General features: G+C 35.4%; 1 protein-coding gene across 1 annotated transcript in view; it reads right to left on the reverse strand.

The window, feature by feature from the left end:
- LOC108573730 (protein sidekick) overlaps positions 1–19,183 on the reverse strand; it is a 72,288-nt gene that overhangs the window by 8,705 nt on the left and 44,400 nt on the right. The window contains exons 2-8 of the mRNA XM_017936204.1: positions 5,265–5,360; positions 3,282–3,461; positions 2,102–2,315; positions 1,808–1,981; positions 767–975; positions 268–418; positions 2–129 (exon numbers count right to left, since the gene is read on the reverse strand). Coding sequence (XP_017791693.1) covers positions 2–129; positions 268–418; positions 767–975; positions 1,808–1,981; positions 2,102–2,315; positions 3,282–3,461; positions 5,265–5,360 — 1,152 coding nt within the window. The remainder of the gene's footprint in view (position 1; positions 130–267; positions 419–766; positions 976–1,807; positions 1,982–2,101; positions 2,316–3,281; positions 3,462–5,264; positions 5,361–19,183) is intronic.

Raw genomic sequence — 19,183 nt, forward strand, 5'->3', positions numbered from 1 at the left:
CTTTTCGCTTTCAGCCAGGTGTAACTGGACGCTTCGCCAGCTTCGTTCGAAGCAAGGCACTGGAACATCCCTGAATCGCCCATGGTTAACTTTTTAATGGTCAAGGAACCGTCCTCTTCCATTGCGTATCTGTAAATGAACGGAAAGAAGGAATAAATCTCTGTGTAAAATGATTCAAATACCGATCGAAGGAGATATCAGTGATAGTAGAAGAAAGTGTAATTAAATCAGAATGAAACTTTTTACCAACATTTACGAAGATCATACCTAGATCCAAGGAGGTGATCAACAGGCTCAGCATCACGGAACCAAGTGATCTTAGGAGGTGGAACGCCAACAGCATCGCATGGCAATGTCACAGTCGATCCATAATCGCTAAGAGTTTCTCGTTTCAATTCTGTCATGAATGTTGGCTTTTCTAGAAAATCGCAAGGTAAATTACAGTTAACAATGAAAATGGAGTATTAGAAAGATTGTAAAATCGAGTACTTTCGGCGATAAACCGTGCAAGTGTTCGAGAACGTTACTTTATCAGGTGTCTAAGAAATGCAAAAATACGATTGTCGTAATTCATCGAAGAAGGATTTACTGCTTAGACAACGCTAGAGAGTGTATTTTAACATCCTAAAGTATCCTCAGATCTTGGATGAATCGAACGAAACGAGAAATGTAAAAGTTTTCTCAAGTTTGTCCGCCTGTTTCGATGACTCAAAACATTCATTTGCATGTTTCGACGTTATTATAGCAATTGGCGAATCCCTCTTACCATGTACGACCACTTTCGCGCTAGCGTTCACCGTGGGATATCCGCCGCTCCTTAAATCCACGTGGCAAGAGTACACACCGGTGTAAGTTATGTTTGCCGAGATCAACGCCAAAGTTCTATTCCACGAGTCGTTAAAACTGTACGATATCCTCGAGTTCTCAATGGGGATTCCATCTTTCGTCCATAAAGTTCGTAACTCGTGGAGCGACCTAAAATTGTTCAAGTATACCGTCAACGTTCCTCTTTAGGCAATTTCCGCGTGTAAAGGTGATTTCGAGATGATTGGACGAACTTTCGAAGGATAGTTTTTTTTCACGAGTAAGATAGATACACGCTGCAAGAATTATAAATGTAGGGGATATTTCGTTTTCCGAGTCTTTTTCCCTTATGCAAATTTTTCATTGTCCTCTGCTTCTTCAGTCACATTCAACCCAGTTCCTTTTTACTCGAAACGTGAAAATTTCCACATTCGTGAATTTGGTACAAGGGAAATGTTGTATTATTTATATTTAATACAGTCTCTATTGCTGCTTTGTCTCGTAGAACGAATTTTAAACTAAATTAATCAAAAAGGTCATCTGGTTTAATATCACTTCTCTGTGCTCTTAAAACTACCTGTTACTGCAACACAGAATGCCTCGAATCCATAGTAACAAAAATTCATTTTCATTTATAAAACTAAGGATTGTCAAATTTTGATCATTGGTACAGTGCCAAAACAGCTAACGCCTGGATGCATACACAGCAAAAGAAATCACAAGTCAAAGGGTTAATACGTAATACCTAAAAATCTTCAAAAACCTGTCTTACAATTTCCTCGGAAATAATGTCGAAAATTCTTCCCCAAAAGTTACTCCATCTAACGTTACCTCAAATCGAGCAACCAACTCTAAAAACTCTACCAGCCATCCCACAATTGATCCACTCAGAAGCTAAAATGATCAACTAACTAACTTTCCGATACTCTTCAAATTTTATCGGCAAAGCAGCTCCTCGGTGCTTAATTCTTCATAAATGAAAAGAAAGTTATCCAAATTTTACCTAGCATTGGCAATGCAATGAATATAAGTGACGTCCTGATCCTTGATGATCTGCGTGTCCTGCGGTTTCACGATGATAGCGGGTGCAACCTCAGCGTTCGCATCTCCGGTGACTTGCAGCTTGAAGAACGGGCTGTTCTCCTCCTTGCCCAACTGCGTGTTAATCGCTCGAGCCCTGTCCGACAGAGAACCGGGCATAGTGGAGAAAGAAGCGTTCTTTTCTAAATGGGAGAACGGCATGGCGCGACGCGGTGTCTCGAGGAGAGCCAGTTAACCGGTCACTTTTCATACGAACCTGTACAGGCCTTGATCGCTCTCCGACGCGTTCAGGATAAGCAACGTGTGATGAACAGCCGCGTACTTTATCCCGTATAATAACGAACCGTCGGACGTGAACCATGTAACGTCAGGTGCAGGATGGCTTTCTATCGGCGGCAGCGTTAAAACAGCCGCGCTGCCCGATTTCACGCTCACTATTCTCTCTGTGAGGTCCTCGAACACCCCCATATCTGACAGGATAATATTACGTACGGTGTTACTTTCGTCACGCCGTGTGCATTTACCGCGACCAAATATGCTGCCCGCGATAATCAGAGCATCTTGTCGTCCTGGACCCATGATAGGATCGAATGTTGGAGTACGCAACAAACTGGCTGCGGTATTGATTCGTACTTGGTGGACTGTTTGTCGATTGATCTGTGGTATTTAAAGTTCTTTCTATTCTTTTTTTGGTTTAACTTGGAATTTTTATTGGTGTTTGTAAGTGAAAGTTCGGAAGTTTAGTATTATTTTACAGTTTAAGACTTTGGAAGATTAATTGCCTTTGGTATTTAAAGTTCCTCTTTGTTCGTTTAATTTTGAAATTTTTATGTTTGTAAGTGAAAATTTGGAGGTTTCGTACTGTCTGTTTGGTGAACAGGAATTTGATTTTTTGTATCAGTTCTTCTATATCTAGAAGATTGCTGTTTTCCTTTTATTCAGGAATTGGACTGAAGGAAGCTTGAATTTTTTAATTTTAATTCTGTCACTGGTTGATTAATGTAGTTTGTTAAAAGTTTCAGTATAAAAATATAGAAAAAGAGGTAAGAGTCTTTGGTGACAATTTACCAACAAAGATAAGATATATTACGTATCACCGAGAAGTTCATTACCTTATGCCAATAGAATTAAATTTCAAATTATTCACCTGCACTGTAATAGAGAATTTCTTGGAGCAAACGGTGCACGAGTACTCTGTGCCATTAAATACTCGGAAAAGTTCATTCTTCCAATTAAGAAATTCTTGTTACGCGTAGATATATTGTTATCTTAAATATCTATTTTCTAAAACGCTCAAGTCCTTTCAAGCACGAAATGCACTATGCAACGATAGAGCAGCTGGAATCAGCGGACCCTCCAACTATTTCGAGCAGCATATTCCACGCTAAGGTTCTTTTACGACCACCATAACACTATCTTACAAAATTGATACGTACAGGCAACCGCAAATGTAATTCTTTCGCTAAATATAGATCCTACATCATTCGTAGCGACACAGTGGTACACCCCTGCGTCTTCTCTGCGTGTACTTTGTATTCGAAAATAAGGCTCCGAAGTAAGCTCGTTGCTGAGAGGCACCCCATCCTTGAACCACTTGTACTTTGGCTGAGGATTTCCTGCGAACAGAGCACGAATGTATATCATTAATCCTAAGCTCGAGATCACCGTTTGCTACATTGAAAATAGATCCTTTCAAGGAGACTCCAACTCTCGTGTAATACGTTTTTCCTCTCGCAGAGTACGAAAAAGAAATTGATTTTCTGTGAAACAAATTTGGGAATATTTGGTACACTTCACTGTTACGACATTAACTCTCCGCAGGGGGACATATTTTTTCACGCTAAGTAAGCAAACAGAGTCGCTTGTGTCCAAGTCTAAATTTTCTACGGTTTCAAGCTTTCAAAAAATCTGGAAAAATTCTGGAGCTTTTATTAAAGTCTCTACTATATTATACAAGTGGGTGTGTTAAGTGGAATGTTTTAAAGTTTGTTCAATAATCGAAGAAATACAAGAGTGAAATTTATCTTGGATCCAGAAAAGATTTTTTCACATTCCCCTCTAATCTTTTTCCTATTCTACGCTTTATGAAACTCTGAAAAACTTCCGGAGTACTTATCAAAGTACTCTCTGCTACGTTATACAATTGTTGATTAAGTCAAATGTTTCAAGCTTTGGAATAAAAATAAAAATTCGTTTCGAAGAAATACGAGAGTGAAATTTCCCAAAGACCCAGTTAGAGTTAACTATTTATCATTTCCAATAATTGATCTATCCTGTAAAATTTTGCAAATAGCTTCCATCGATACAAATTTGACCAACGAAGAACGAAATTATGCAGATTTCTGTATTTCGATATAAAAATTAACCTTGACCTTTGACAATTTTTACGTCACGCTATAATTGATAAATTGTAGCAGTGGTAGTCTCAAGCTTATGCGTTTCCAAGGAGTTGTTGTAACTTTTTATGTCCTTAAGTTTGAACGATATCGAGACTATGTCTACGTCACGTTTAAATGTCATCAATGAGGACAGTTCAAGGTGTTAATTTTGCTCGCGACTACCATGGGTATTTCTCATTTGGTAGAGGCGTATATGCGCCATAGAGAGCGGCCTAATACTATTAGTACAGGGTCATGTTATCGTGTTACGGCACCAGGCCGCTACTATAAGGCTTCATCTGGTCACCGTCTCATCCGGCTGTTATTCGATATTTCGTGAGAACAATGGGATATTAAAAAGACACCGGAAAATTTTGGCAGTTTTGAGGAAGCTGGTATTTGAAATGTGTGAAAATCAACGGTGAATCGTAGAAATCGTGCGATCTCCTTCCTTCGATCTACCCTACGAAGAACTACGAAAGTTCGAGGAAGAAATTTGAATTCGTCGCTTAGAGACGATAATAATTATGTTAGAAGAGAATTTGAAATTGAAAAACTTAGCGTTCGAGCAGAGAAAAATACGTGATCTGTGTGAAAATCAACGGTGAATCGTAGAAATCGTACGATCTCCTTCCTTTGATCTACCCTACGAAAAGCTAAGAAAGTTCGAGGAAGAAATTTGAATTCGTCGCTTAGAGACGATAATTATTATTTCACGAGAAAATTGAAAATTTTGAAAAATGATTCGAGTCAGTGAAACATGAAAGTACGACGAAAAACTTGAAAGAGATTCTATAACCCATTGTTATAAATTATTACACGTTTTCAAGAAGAGTTATCGCATTTTTTAAATATTTTACAAATTGCACAGACAATCGTGCGAAAATGTGAAGGAAGAGCAGAGTTCGGATCGATCCGTCTTGCGACTAAAGTGCATATAACGCTGAAATAAAATGGCAAGAGGAGGGAGGTTCGTTAATAAATTTGAAATCGTCGCTTCCGGGTAGGACCTGTTCAAATATCCAAGTATTTCGTACTCACCTCTCGCTTGACACTGCAGAAATTTCGTTCGATTTTCGCTAAGAATATTGCCGCTACTGGAAGGCTGAGTGGTGAAGCGCGGTTCCTGGAGGGTCTCTGGAAAAGAAAGATCAAGAGAACGAATTCCAGTATGTAGTTCAATTACGTTTTACGCACGAGCAGATTGATCTTGTGTTAACGTAATGTCTAATGACGTCGTAATGCACGGTATAAAACCGATATAAGTATATCTTGGGTGAAAAAGGGAGAGAAAAGTAAGAAGGTTCTCTTATGATCTCCGCAAACTTGTTTGGGCAGTATGTGGCTCGTGTATTTAAATGTAAAAGTGTTTTTAAGAGTTCTTAAATATAAAGGGGTGTTATAAAGGTATTGTTAATTATTGATTTTTTGTCAAATGATAAGAAAGGACGATGTTAATTATATTTGAATTTGAAGTAATGGAGTAAATTATCCAATAAGGAATAGTATAGATTAGTGTGTTTTAGAGTTTGTTGCAAATAAAAATTACAGGTAAAATTATTTTTTCTCTTTGGAGAGAATAAATGCAAGAGATTTGAACTAACAACAAAGTTCTTTGGTACTGCTTGTTGTTTCGTTGCATCCTTTTCAAGAGATTTAAATACCATTGTAGTATTTTTAAATATTATTCTTCAAATGCATTTTATTACTCTTCGAAGTAATTAGCAAATTAGATGTGAAAATGGTTGAAAGTTAACAGTTTCCCTGAAAAAGTGCATGTTTCATACGACCTTGGCATCGAAGAAGGAATAAGATCGGTCTAAATTAAGCGAGAAGTGGCTTCTAAAGTACTCGACAAATAGGCTTTGCACCTGAAGTAGGAAGAGCGAGGAAACTCCTCGAACCAGTTCTGAATTTTACGTAAAAATCTTCATTTTAATTCCTCGAGTCTTTCAAGTCATCTTGTTAGTCACTGACTCGGGTAAGGAAATCCTTTCCCTCTAAGTATGCATCTCTTTTTCCTTAAAATTTGCAAACTTAATTTCACGTTCAGTGCTAAACTGAATTGCAACTGAATAAATAGACGTTGCTGTATCTTTCCATTGTATCGTAAAAGAAGGAGAAAAGTGATTGCTCCGTATCACAAAATAACAGAAAAGCCAGAGGAATCTGAAAAACGTGCATTCTTTCCTCTTGACCGTTCATTCTTGTGGAGCACATGTTGCAACAAAACACTGGGAAATTGCTAGAAAGAATTCGAGTTTAATACATAAAGAATGCAATTTAATCGGAGGAAGCTATGTACAAAGTCGGGGAAGAACCTTGCTGTGTAATAGCAACGATAAACAATAAATGCACGATTAATACCAAATTACACAATTTGCGAAAGAGAATGAAATACTCGACACTTTTTTTTTTGCACGATTTCATATATGCTCAAAGACACAATTAACTGCAACAGAAAATTTGAAGAACAATTAGGGCAGTCACCTCTGAAACTCAAACGTTAAACGCGGAAAGAATCTTCCATGCCACTGTTATTAATTAGGTCGTGCAACGTGAAATGTCATTAGTCTTGATTGGAACTTAACACGAACTCTTAGATTCCCCGGTAGTAACTGAAACCCTTCGCAATCGAGTGGCGACTGAGAAGCAACATTAAATAATCGTCATTTGGTAAATAATTAATCAAGACAGATTGACCAGAGAGCAGATCTACAGATCTCCGTAAATTTCTTCACCATAGTGAAATAGAGAATACATGAAATATTTCGATAAAATAGTATAGTTTATTTGTAGGTTAGTTTGAAAAAATTTCAAACATCCGATCTGCAAGCTTTCTTACAGCAAAATGACCTCCGAGTGCAAAGGGTTAATACGTAACGCGTTCAATCGCGGCCGCAAAATCTTTTGTTTCGACCGCGGTGTTTGAACATTTGTTTTAAATTGAATTAAGGTGAAAAGTACGAAAGTAGAGGATTAATCATTTCGCTGCGGTACGCTTGAGACAAAAAGTGTTCGCTGTGTATTGGACGAAACACAGTTGTTAGATAGTGAAAATAGAAAACATAAATAATAAAGATATGTATGATTGAAAATCAATTGTTTTCATGATACTTAAATGTCTGGTGCATTCTGGTGTTGTCTGAGTTTCAATCGACAGCGATATTTTATTTGCGAAGCGGCAAAATAGATTAGTAAGTTTTCCGTATTATACGGGCGTATCTGTGCGCTCTTCATAAATATACGCTCTCCGTAGCGAAAGGGTTAAATTACGGTGAAAGTGCGGTAAAAAAGGCGTCCAACGGTACAGCGAAGCAGAATTTCCAAACTTTTATAGGCGCCAAGAGCAGTGAAAGGGTTAAATTAAGAGGAATTTTTCAAAACTGAATCAATTTGAGCGTATATTGAACGTGACACGACCGAATATTTTTGTCGATAATTGCTTGTCGAAGTTCTACCCGTCGATTCGCTTCGCAGTTCTTACGAAATCGCTGAAAAAACGCTCGAAAGCTGTGGATTCGGTTTATTCCACGTGGTCGTACGAAAGTTCGCCGCGATTTTCTCGCGATACAAAACGGGTTAAGGACGAAACAAAGTTTACGGAACAGTTGAACGAAGCGGCGGTGCCTGGAACAATTAGCGACGAAACAAAGAGAACAATCGAGGGAAACGCGTCGAACCTCGCGATGGATGGATACGCGTCGGTTAGCCGATGAGAAAGTCCATCGCGTTCGCCCTCGTCTTAAAAATCATCGGACCATGCCTGAAAAGAGGGTGCACGTGTCGGTTTACGTCCATGTGACTCGGCTCTACGGCATCCGGCTGTTCGCATTCTTTTCTCTCCTCTTCATCCTTTTGGTACACCGTAAATTACGCACGCCACAACCTGATGACTCAGTTGTTATTGCGTGGAATTCGAGCATAATGCACCGTATATGCACCGTAAACTATAACTTCATAGAACCCTTTTTTTCAGTTGCCTTGTATCTACCCGTTGGAATTCGTACGAAATCTCTGTTGCAGATTTCTCTTCGAACCGAACAGTTTTCATTTGTATTCGTTTGTCTTGTTGTTGGAAAATGGAAAATTAAATGGTAATTGAAATTTCTTTATTCGTCGTTTATAAGAGGAATTTACGTGTTTACTTTTTGTGTGAAAGTTACTCAAAGATTGATCAATTTGGAATGAAATAATTCTACAGTCCAAGACCCTTAACCCCTTAACCTATGATTTCTTTTCTGACTATGCATCTAAGCATCAGCCATTTTCTGCTTTAGTACTGTATCAGGTGACGAAAACTAATCTGTTACAGATTAATTACATTTAGCAATACTCAGTCCTATTAATTTAAACGAAAATTAGGATTACTATTAATTTTTCTTACTGATACAACTATTTTTGTCACATCTTCGCCAGAATCTCTGCCACGAGTCTGACACGTTGTCATATGTTAAGGGGTTAATGTGCAGGGTGAGCCACGTGAAACAGTTACGGTGGTACGAGAAATGTTTTTTGGTGAAAGAAATGGCAAAAAATGAAAGGAAGTTTTACATTTGATTTAAAATTTTCGAGTCAAAGGTTATTTTAGGGTTACATTATTATGCACGTTTAAATGCACATCAATCATACAGTAGAAGAAAATATATACATTCGTATAAAAATACATATGTAGGTCATCCATTTTATTCACCCATTGAAACCAACAAATTTTCTTGTACCACCATAGCTACACAATTAGGTCACCTGTTTCATGTGGCCCGCTCCGTATAACGGGTGCGGCAATAGAATGTGACGATTTTTAAGGAGCTATTGTGGATCAGGTTTCAAATTGAAAGAAAATACTCATATTAAAGAAAAACACAGTTGTGTAATACAATTTATAAATTGTCCAATTATTTTTCGAAAATAATATTTCTACAATCCCAGTAGATATTTAGTTGGCCCACACTGTATATTCTCATACATAAAATAAATGAAAAATTGATCGTTAACGTATGTTTCTAAGGTATAAAAAAAAAAAAAAAATAAAAGAGAACCAAATAGAAACTTTGCTGTTTCTCTAGCGTTAACCCTTTGCACTCTACTTGTGCGCCGCTACGATGACACGTATAATTTACATCTACATAACAACGAGCTCACATAGCGAAACGTGTAATCTACATAACAACTCGTAGGATAGAAAATTTATGTTTCATTTATTGTAACATAACCCCAGGTTTTATTCATTACGACAAACTGAGTAAACGAGATACAATTCCAAATTACAAATCTCCGAAAATTTTGATTAGATAGATAAGTGCTTATAATTTTCCAGAAGCGGCAGAAATAAACGCGGTGAAATTATCTCGAGATTGTCGTTCGTTCTTATTAAAGAATTCTTGGAATGCGAAGGGTTAGAAATGACCGATTCGAACGCGGGATCTACGAGCAGGTAGCCAGAGAAAAAGCAGTTCTACGAATCAATCTGAGAATCTCCAGTTCCCAGGCGTTCATAAATTCCTAACGATTCCTCTGTGTAATCTGGTTCAGACTAATTATTTTATTTAAAAAATTCAAATTGCGTTCTTAACCAACGTTCGGTATTATTTAGCGTTGCATTTATGAAATTTTCGAATCAAATGTGAAGCTTCCTTTCATTCTTTGCCATTTCTTCTGTGATAAAAATTTTCTTCCATTTTATTTACCCTTTGATACCGTTTAAATTATCTATAAACAATTTTATCGTACCTACGGAAGATAATAAGGTAACCTGTTTTAATTGAAAAAATTACAAATAACGATACTTATTAGGGATAAAAATGAAATCTTGCAAAATCGACGGAAAATATCCGCTAAGAAATAATTATGCCGAATTGTACAAAACACGGGCAATTTTAGCAGGTGAAAAATGAATTTCTATTGAATTTATTCGTTCGCTGGCTACTTCATTTGGTTAGCGGCCATCTGTTAACTTCCGTTTCGTTCGCTTAGGGCCGATAACAAGATAAATAACGCTACACGACATTACCGTCGCAAATTATAACCGACCGCTGGTGCAGTTAAACTTCATTAAAAACTGATTCGTGCATTAACGCACTAATGCAACATAATTGGAGCTGGCTGTGAAACGATTATTCCCGAGGAAAGTTGCTTCCTCTTCAGCTGTACAAACGACCCAAGGAACACTTTACGATGATGATGTATCTCGGGTTCTCTTGCTGTTTGGTCTTCGACGCCAAGTGGATAATATTTTTAATCCTGAACGAGCCGCGAAGGAAAAATAAACATTTTCCCCTGGTTCAACCACTCTATATCTTATTCCCGTGGCAGGTTTATACCTACCGATCTTTTTTTTTTCTTTACATTTATGGTTTCCAGGGTTTTTTGAGTGTTTTATTCGGTAGAATTTCACTTTCACTTAATAATAACAATCAACGCTGTTGTACAAATGGAGAATATAAAGTTTGAAGTGTGTGACGAAAAACAGTGACGAATTTAGCATTTATTTATTTCTCGAGAATGAAAGACCGTGAAAGTCGCAGTCGTACGCGAGAAGTCGTACAGGAAGGACGGTGAATTTAAGTAACGAGCAACCACGTGTAAACCTAGTTGAAGTATAATAACTTTGTATTGTAATCGAAGTATAGTTATAGAAAATACCCTGCGTATAATAATCAACAGTCGATAAGTAGGATTTCTAAGAAAATCAAAATGAAGAAAGGAATGAAAATTGACCGCGTTTGAAAAATTTAACTAAATCCATTTTATAGGAGGAACAATATGTTATTAAGATATTGAATCGTAAAAACTATTTTTCAAAATTACCAAATTGCATTTTCTAACACTTAAGATTCCACACATGGCCTTATTTCTTCTTTTATTTCACTTCTTATTCTTCTTCCGGATAATCGAAGCAGTGAAAAGTAGCGAGATATATGAGGTGATCACAATTTCCACTGCGAGCTATAAAAATTGAATCTTACAGTTCATTCAAATGCGATAAGAATTTTACAATAATATTCTCTATAGCATCCGGTCTCTCGAGGCACAAAGAACGTGAAACCGCGAAAGAAAAAGAACGGTCTCGATGATTTGAGAAACTCTGTCTTGAGAAATACGCTGGCAAGCGTAACGTGGTGAAAGAGACCGTCTTCGCGTTAAATAAGATCCAGAAGAAGTAACGAGGAACGGTCTGTGAGTCGATAAATTATAACGACTGTTGAAATAATAATCGATGGTCGTACACCGGTAATAATTTTCCTAAGCACGGTGCTTCAAAGGCTCGTCTTCGTCGAAAGAACGAGAAGAAAGGAGGAAAAAGGAGGGAAAAGGTATGAAGTAACCGACTATTATTTTTCGAGCACCGACTTAGACGGTCGTGCTTGGTTGACAATTTCTTTTTTCGAAAACGTGTAATCAGTCGCGTCACAGCTCGAGCGACGACTATGGTGAATTATAGGTACGATAAATAACACTTTTATTCGGAAAGGTACACAATTTCCCGCGTCTAACGACTCGATTGCACGTACACGATAGCGGTATCTCCGCTTTTTTTTCTCACGAAAACATTTTCCTAGGGAATTCAGTTTTCTTGTCCCATTCGAACGGTTCTTGAAAAATGATCAAATACAATGACGAGTAGGCTGCGGATTTTTATGCAAATTCGTATTTTTATGTACATATATAATTAAAAAAGTGGAAGCTAGATAGGCAATTTTTTTATTCGCTAAATATTACAACGAGTACTGTATTTTGGGTTTATTTAGATTTGGGTGCCTTTAGATTGGGGTGCCTTTAGATTTTCCACAAATGCTTAAAGATCAGTAATTCAACGATGAGAAATGAAATTGTACCGTTATATCTTATGAATACCATAGAATGAAATGGTAAATATCGAAATTGTGTATTAAGTTTGAAATTGATTTTAGCCAGCTTTTCGAGTAAAATCCACTGTGGGACTGAAAATTCATTACATTGGAATATCTTTCATACTTCAAGGGTATATAGAATTTTTAAACGATACCTATGCGTTTGACAAGTATTATCACTTTTACCTCAACGTATCTTCGATTGAATAGATATAGTGAAACGTTCACGAAGAAAAATTTTGCACAGAGAAGATAAGAATTAATTCGAAACAATTAAACTATTACGATTAAACGATACGTATGTTCGATAATTTGAGAGATTAAATTGAAGGAAGTTGAAGAATTTGAAAAATCCAGTTGGCTGAAAAAATTACGCACGCTCGCGTTACCATATTAAACGCGCTATCCTAATTTCGTCCTCGGAGTTTATAAAAATGACTCAAGTGACAAGAAGAATGTGTCGCACTAATCAAGCGATACTTTATCCGTATGAAAAGTTCGCGGAGTAATGTAATTTCTGGAAGAAAGAAATTAAAAAAAAAAAAAAAAAACAGAGAAGATGAAACATTGCAATAAAAATACTGTCCGTGCTATTCTTTCATTATCGATTCGTTGAATTTCGATCAGTTCGTCGAGGGATAGAGATGATAAGATCGTTAATCAAACTGAAATTAGTTTGTCGAGGGTAAACACACGACACGCCCTTTTATTTATAGAACCAGAGCACTGTTTCTCTTTGACCGTGTCTTAAGAGCCGCCATTTATTTTACTTGAAATCCATCAGTGTCTAAACAGTCTCCACGCTATGCGCTACTTAACGAATGGCCCACGTTCACATAAAGTTACACCAGTATATACCATATGCCAGAAGGCGACAAAAACGTCTTATCGATGTCAGATTGAAGTGCAGCTCTACGCGTATAAGCAAGCACCAGTAGGAATAATTGTTCACGTGATAAGAAAATTTAAACGTTGACTTAATTATTCTTTCGATATACGTAAACCACGATTTCCATAGGCTGTGATACGGTGAAAGTGTACATTAAATCGGGGGAATGATTCATTTTCAGCGAAACATTACCGTTACACAGGCGAAACTTCGTTGTCCTATGTGTGTTAATTTGCGGTGAACGTGAGAAAATGTATTTGCTTGTTTAATATCGTTGGATAGGAGAGGAAGAGTACGACTTTCGGTAATTAAGCAGTTACATATTCGAGACGATGATTCGGGGGAATAAAGTTAGTAACTTGAGAGAGAATATTGTCGAAGTGTGAATTTCTGTTGTACAAATACTTCTCTAACGGGAGAAACGAAAGGAAATATTATTATCGAAAGAAACAACGTGTATTGATGAAATTTATTTCTGAGAGTAGTTAAAAAATGTCGGCAATGTAGAAAATTTTCAAATTTACAAAAATACTTAGGAAAGATATTGTCTCGATTGAGAAATCTCCGCAATTTAGAAAATTTTCAAAAATACTTAGGAAAGATATCGTTTCGATTAAAAAACCTGCGCAATTTAGAAAATTTTTTAATTTCCAAGCACTCGGAAAGGTTATGTTTCCATATTTCCGAATAAATTACCGGCGAATTTAACAAAAATGAGCGCAGAAAATATTCGCAAATTGAGGTCAGAAGATGAAAGGATAAATGAAGTAAGAATTCCAAGGAATTTTTAGTACAAAAGAGCAAGTGTACAACAGGTTGTAGTCGTTTCAAAGGAAGCTGAATGTGCTCGAAAATGAAGTGCGGTAAATAAGTCTGGGGACGCGTTTTTTTTTTTTTCGAAGCAGACTCTGTCGTCGGGGAAAAAACGAAAGGAGCTGATTACCCTGTTTTCTCTTACGCGCCGAAATAAGACGGAACTTTAATGCGGTCAGGCTGAAGTAAGAAGCCAGCAGCCTCTCGTAGGCGCTGCTGCATATAGCAGCTGAAAGAACGATACTCGAAGAGCTTTAATAACTGGAGCACAACGGGGGCTGCTCATACAGAGTGCGACTCTCGAATTCTGCGTGCATGCTATGCCGCTACACTTAACAAGAGAACATCCCGAAGTGATAATCATCGATATTTTGATAAAACTACGGTATATGATAGTACTCGGAAAAATATTTTCCCCGTATTCTTTTTTATCGGCAGTCGGCCACATTGAAGGGGTGAAAATCGCCCTGAAAAATGAGAGTTTATTTGGTCGAAATTATTTATTTTTTATTATTTTAATTTGTTGTTGAAAAATAGAAAATTCGTCAATTTACACTATTCCTCTGTCTCTGATACTTTTCGAGATACCTACTAGACTAAATTTAATGATTTTCAACCCCTAATATTTTTTTGGGAACTACTATATAGCAATGTTTCAATAAAATCGGTGATTTTCAGGATGTTTCCTTGTTAGTGAGTTACAAATTTATTAGGATGCTTTCGAATATCGTTGAATTTTTATTATTATTCTTTCGTCGATATATTACCTACTGTTTAAATTTATAGTTTTTTTTTTTTTCGTGGTTCCTGTACGATACATTTTACTTCCTTCTTTTTTTTTTTTTTCTTTTTTTTTTGGTACATAAACCCATGATGTGAGTTTCATCTTGAAACCGTGTACAGTATATTCTCCACAAGTGTCTGACCGCAAGGAAGCTAAACCTGACACTCGTAGAGTCAGGGACTACGTTTTCGAGCCTCGCGCCGGCCTTTGTAGTTTGCCAAACGTAGACAAGGACAACGAATAAAAGATAAGCATCAAACATAAGTCCAGGCAACCAAGCGATTTAAATATCAACTTTTTTAATTTTACGTTTTTTTATACCGAAATTTTTCTTAACATATTGATGAGATTTTCCTGATGAAAATGACATAAAACACGACATACTAGTATTTACTAAAATTCAAAAATTCTCGTATATATTCCGAAAACCGATTTTTAATTGCGAAACACTACTGAGACGGTTTAATTTGGGGCAGCCAGCTCATATTTGAGCTGGCAATACACAATACAACTAACTACTAAACCAAATCACCAGAAAAGAACCCATTTTTGTAACTCACTGTTCGCTGATTAAACAGCTGAGCTCTGCAACGTGGATTTCACTGCATTTTCTTTTTCCTCAGATTGTCATCCTTCCTTCCTTCCTCCCAATTCCGATCTATTTTGCAAGACTCACGAACTCACAAAGTGTGAATCACTGTGGAATGGACAAGGCGAAAAGTACTTCGAAACGCGATTTATTTCAGTTTTATTCAGAAAGGGAGAAACCGCGAATTTATATTATTTTCAATATTATTATTGAACTAAACTTTCGTAGAACGCGAGTGAAACATTGAAAGAATCAAAAGAAAAAACGCGAATTCATATCTTTCTCGATTCTAGAGTATAAGAAAATTTGAATAAAATACGCGACGAGAATTGGGGAGAAGCATAAGTTAAACGCGTAAAAATATTCAATAATAAACGAACTAGGGATGAAGCTATTATTTCAATACGCGATGCACTGACTCTAGTATTTACTAAAATTCAAAAATTCTCGTATAAATTCCGAAAATAGATTATTAATTACGGTAAACTACTGAGACGGTTTAATTTAGGGTGGGCATAGTGCACTCGTTCCAAATCAGCTCACAATATACAATAATAAATCAACTAACTACTTAACATGCAATTCATGCAAATTCCTTGGATGGTAAACAAGTCATAAAATAAATTCAATATCAGAGAAAATATATGCAAAATTTCAAATTAATTTCAATTGCTGGCAGAAAAGTACATATTGATTGTTATGCTGTAACGAAAAAGCAACCTCTCAAAGTCATTTCAATATCCTATTCGACAAGTCTGAAGAACAACGATGACTAAAATTCAAATGTTTATTTCCCTAAACCTTCAAAATAATTTCGAAATATTTTATTCGAAGCGGAGTATTCCAAGTCAGTATCGATAATTGAAGAAATTATTTGATTGTATTTAAAAGAACCAAAAGGAGAATATTTAAAGTCTGATATTAAATGTCTAGCAAGTACCAGTAATTGGTAAAATGATTTATATTTCTTTTAAAAGCTGGTAGTGTATTATTTTTGTTTTAATTGTGCTGGGATTTGTTGGTTTGTTAAGGGAGGATAATAGCGAATAACGTGTGAAATTTGAAAATGAGAGTAAATAGGAACGATTGGATAACGAAATTGGGAGAGTTAGAGAGAATATGTGAACAGACGAGAAGAAGAGAGGTAAATGATCCAACATGAGAATGTAAGTGTATATTTTTCGGTAATTACTTTATAATTGCTTTATAATTACTTTATAATTACCGATTAGTGGAGAATATTGTTTACATGCAATGGAAGTTTACTGGTGATGTTTATAATTTCGAAAATTCAGGTAGAATTGTAAATATACTGTATCGTAATTCGAATTTAAGTAAATTAGGTTGAACTGCAGTACACAGACGTTACTTTAGCTTGAAATAAATTCGAAACATAGAATTCACAGAGAAAACACTGCGAAACAGCAAAACGTAAACGTTACAATTGTTATAACATGTAAGCAAAAATTTCAGAATTAATTATACGAGTATTTCTCATAAGATTACCGTTACAAGAATATTTCACGTTTATTAATAATTTTATAAGAATTAGGAATATTAATTCACTTTGTTAAAATGCAAAAACTAATAATTTTACAGCAAGTGTTAAGAATTAGGAGCAGCATTCGTTACAAGTTCCACAAGGATACTGAAAGAAAAATTTCAAATTAATTTCAATTGCTATTACGAAAAAGCAACCTCTCAAAGTAATTTCAATATCCTATTCGACAAGTCTGAAGAACAACGATGACTAAAATTCAAATGTTTATTTCCCTAAACCTTCAAAATAATTTCGAAATATTTTATTCGAAGCGGAGTATTCCAAGTCAGTATCGATAATTGAAGAAATTATTTGATTGTATTTAAAAGAACCGAAAGGAGAATATTTAAAGTCTGATATTAAATGTCTAGCAAGTACCAGTAATTGGTAAAATGATTTATATTTGTTTTAAAAGGAAAATTTCTAATAGGTATTAGTTAAAATGAATTGTTATTCAGTCTATTGTATTGAAATTCTAATTGATTCTAATGTATACAAGTGTTACAAGAAGGCTGAGTGTGTACAGGGTGGACACTGACTCTAGTATTTACTAAAATTCAAAAATTCTCGTATAAATTCCGAAAATAGATTATTAATTACGGTAAACTACTGAGACGGTTTAATTAAGGGTGGGCATGGTGCTGCTTTAGTTTGAAATGATTTATAAACACATAATTAACAGAGGAAAAACCGTGAAACGGCAAAACGTCTACATTCTAATTGTTATAACATGTAAACAGAACTTTAAATTTAGTGTAAACAGAAAAAATATATAATACAATTTATTTCACGGTATTGCAACAAATAAACGTTGAATCAATATTTAATTCGTATAAAAACAATTATTTAACGTAATAATTTTACCTTCACTATGGCTATTTTTAATCTACGACCACAGGTCAACCTGATTTCTAATCCTTACGAACTTTAAATTCAGTCTAAACTGAGAAAATATATAATACAATTTATTTCACGGTATTGCAACAAACAAACGTTGAATAGATTCTTAATTCGTATAGAAACATTTATTTAAAATAATAATTTCACCTTCACTATGGCTATTTTAAATTTACGACCAAGGGTCAACCTGATTTTTAATCCTCCGAACTTGATTTCACAACGAGAAAGTAATAAGATCGTTGAAACGTACTTATTTGTCAAAGAAACTTGCAAAAATGTATAAATAATAATATGTAATGTTTTAACAAATTTTTGGAAGTATAAATTAATAATAAAATTGTGAAAATTAATAAATTATACGTTATTATAACATTAATAGAATTATGACTAAACCGAAGTTCGAAGTCGAGTATTTAAAGTCTGATATTACGTGCCTAGCGAGTGCCGGTAATTGTTAAAATTTGTTTAATAATTAGTAATAGAAATTCTAATTGATTCTAATGTATACAAGTGTTACAAGAAGGCTGAGTGTGTACAGGGTGGACATAGACTAGCTAGTAGCCCCCGACCACTCTATTCACATCTCAGAACCTTCAGGTCAAAATACGCCGCGAAGTGTCTAGGGCCCAGTATAAAGGGTAAATGATTTCGCGGGACATCGGCGGGTCCTTATATACCTGCGGTACCCTCTCCCCAAAGTCATTAGCAAAATCGTCGGTTAGGTCAGGCGGGAAATTTTCGCGGGAGATTTTCGCGGGAGATTTCCGATATCGTAACACGGTATAATTTATCAATTTTCACAATTTTATTAAAAATTTATACTTCCGACAATTTGTTATAACATTGCATATAACAATTTATACGTTTTTACAATATTCTTCAATGGAAACATAGGTTTTAGCGTTCTCGTTACTTACTCGTGGTTAAATTAATTTCGTAGGGATTAAAAATCAGGTTGACCTGTGGTCGTAGATTAAAAATAACCATAGTACAGCTAAATTTATCGTGTTAAATAATTCTTCTTACACGAATGAAAAATGTATTCAACGTTTGCTTGTTACAATACCATGAAATAAATTATATTACACATTTTCTCTATTCACACTGAATTTAAAGATTATAACGATTAAAAATCAAGTTGACCTGTGGTCATTTATCAAGAATAATCATAATAAAGCTGAAATTATTGTGTTAAATAATTTTTTTAATACGAATTAGGAATTTATTCAACGTTTGCTTGTTACAATACCATGAAATAAATTATATTATACGTTTTCTATATTTACACTAAATTTATCGTTCTATTCTAACAAGCAAACGTTGAATAAATTCCTAATTCGTATTAAAAAAATTATTTAACACAATAATTTCAGCTTTATTATGATTATTCTTGATAAATGACCACAGGTCAACTTGATTTTTAATCGTTATAATCTTTAAATTCAGTGTGAATAGAGAAAATGTGTAATATAATTCATTTCACGACACTAAAACAAACAAACGTTGAATACATACAAATGTAACGATAGAAATTATTGCAATAATGCGTAATGCAATTGAAAAATTGAAAGAATCAAAAGAAAAAACGCGAATTC

The sequence above is a fragment of the Habropoda laboriosa genome, unplaced genomic scaffold (assembly GCF_001263275.1).
Source record: "Habropoda laboriosa isolate 0110345459 unplaced genomic scaffold, ASM126327v1 scaffold126, whole genome shotgun sequence".
In the NCBI taxonomy this organism is placed as follows: Eukaryota; Metazoa; Arthropoda; class Insecta; order Hymenoptera; family Apidae; genus Habropoda; species Habropoda laboriosa.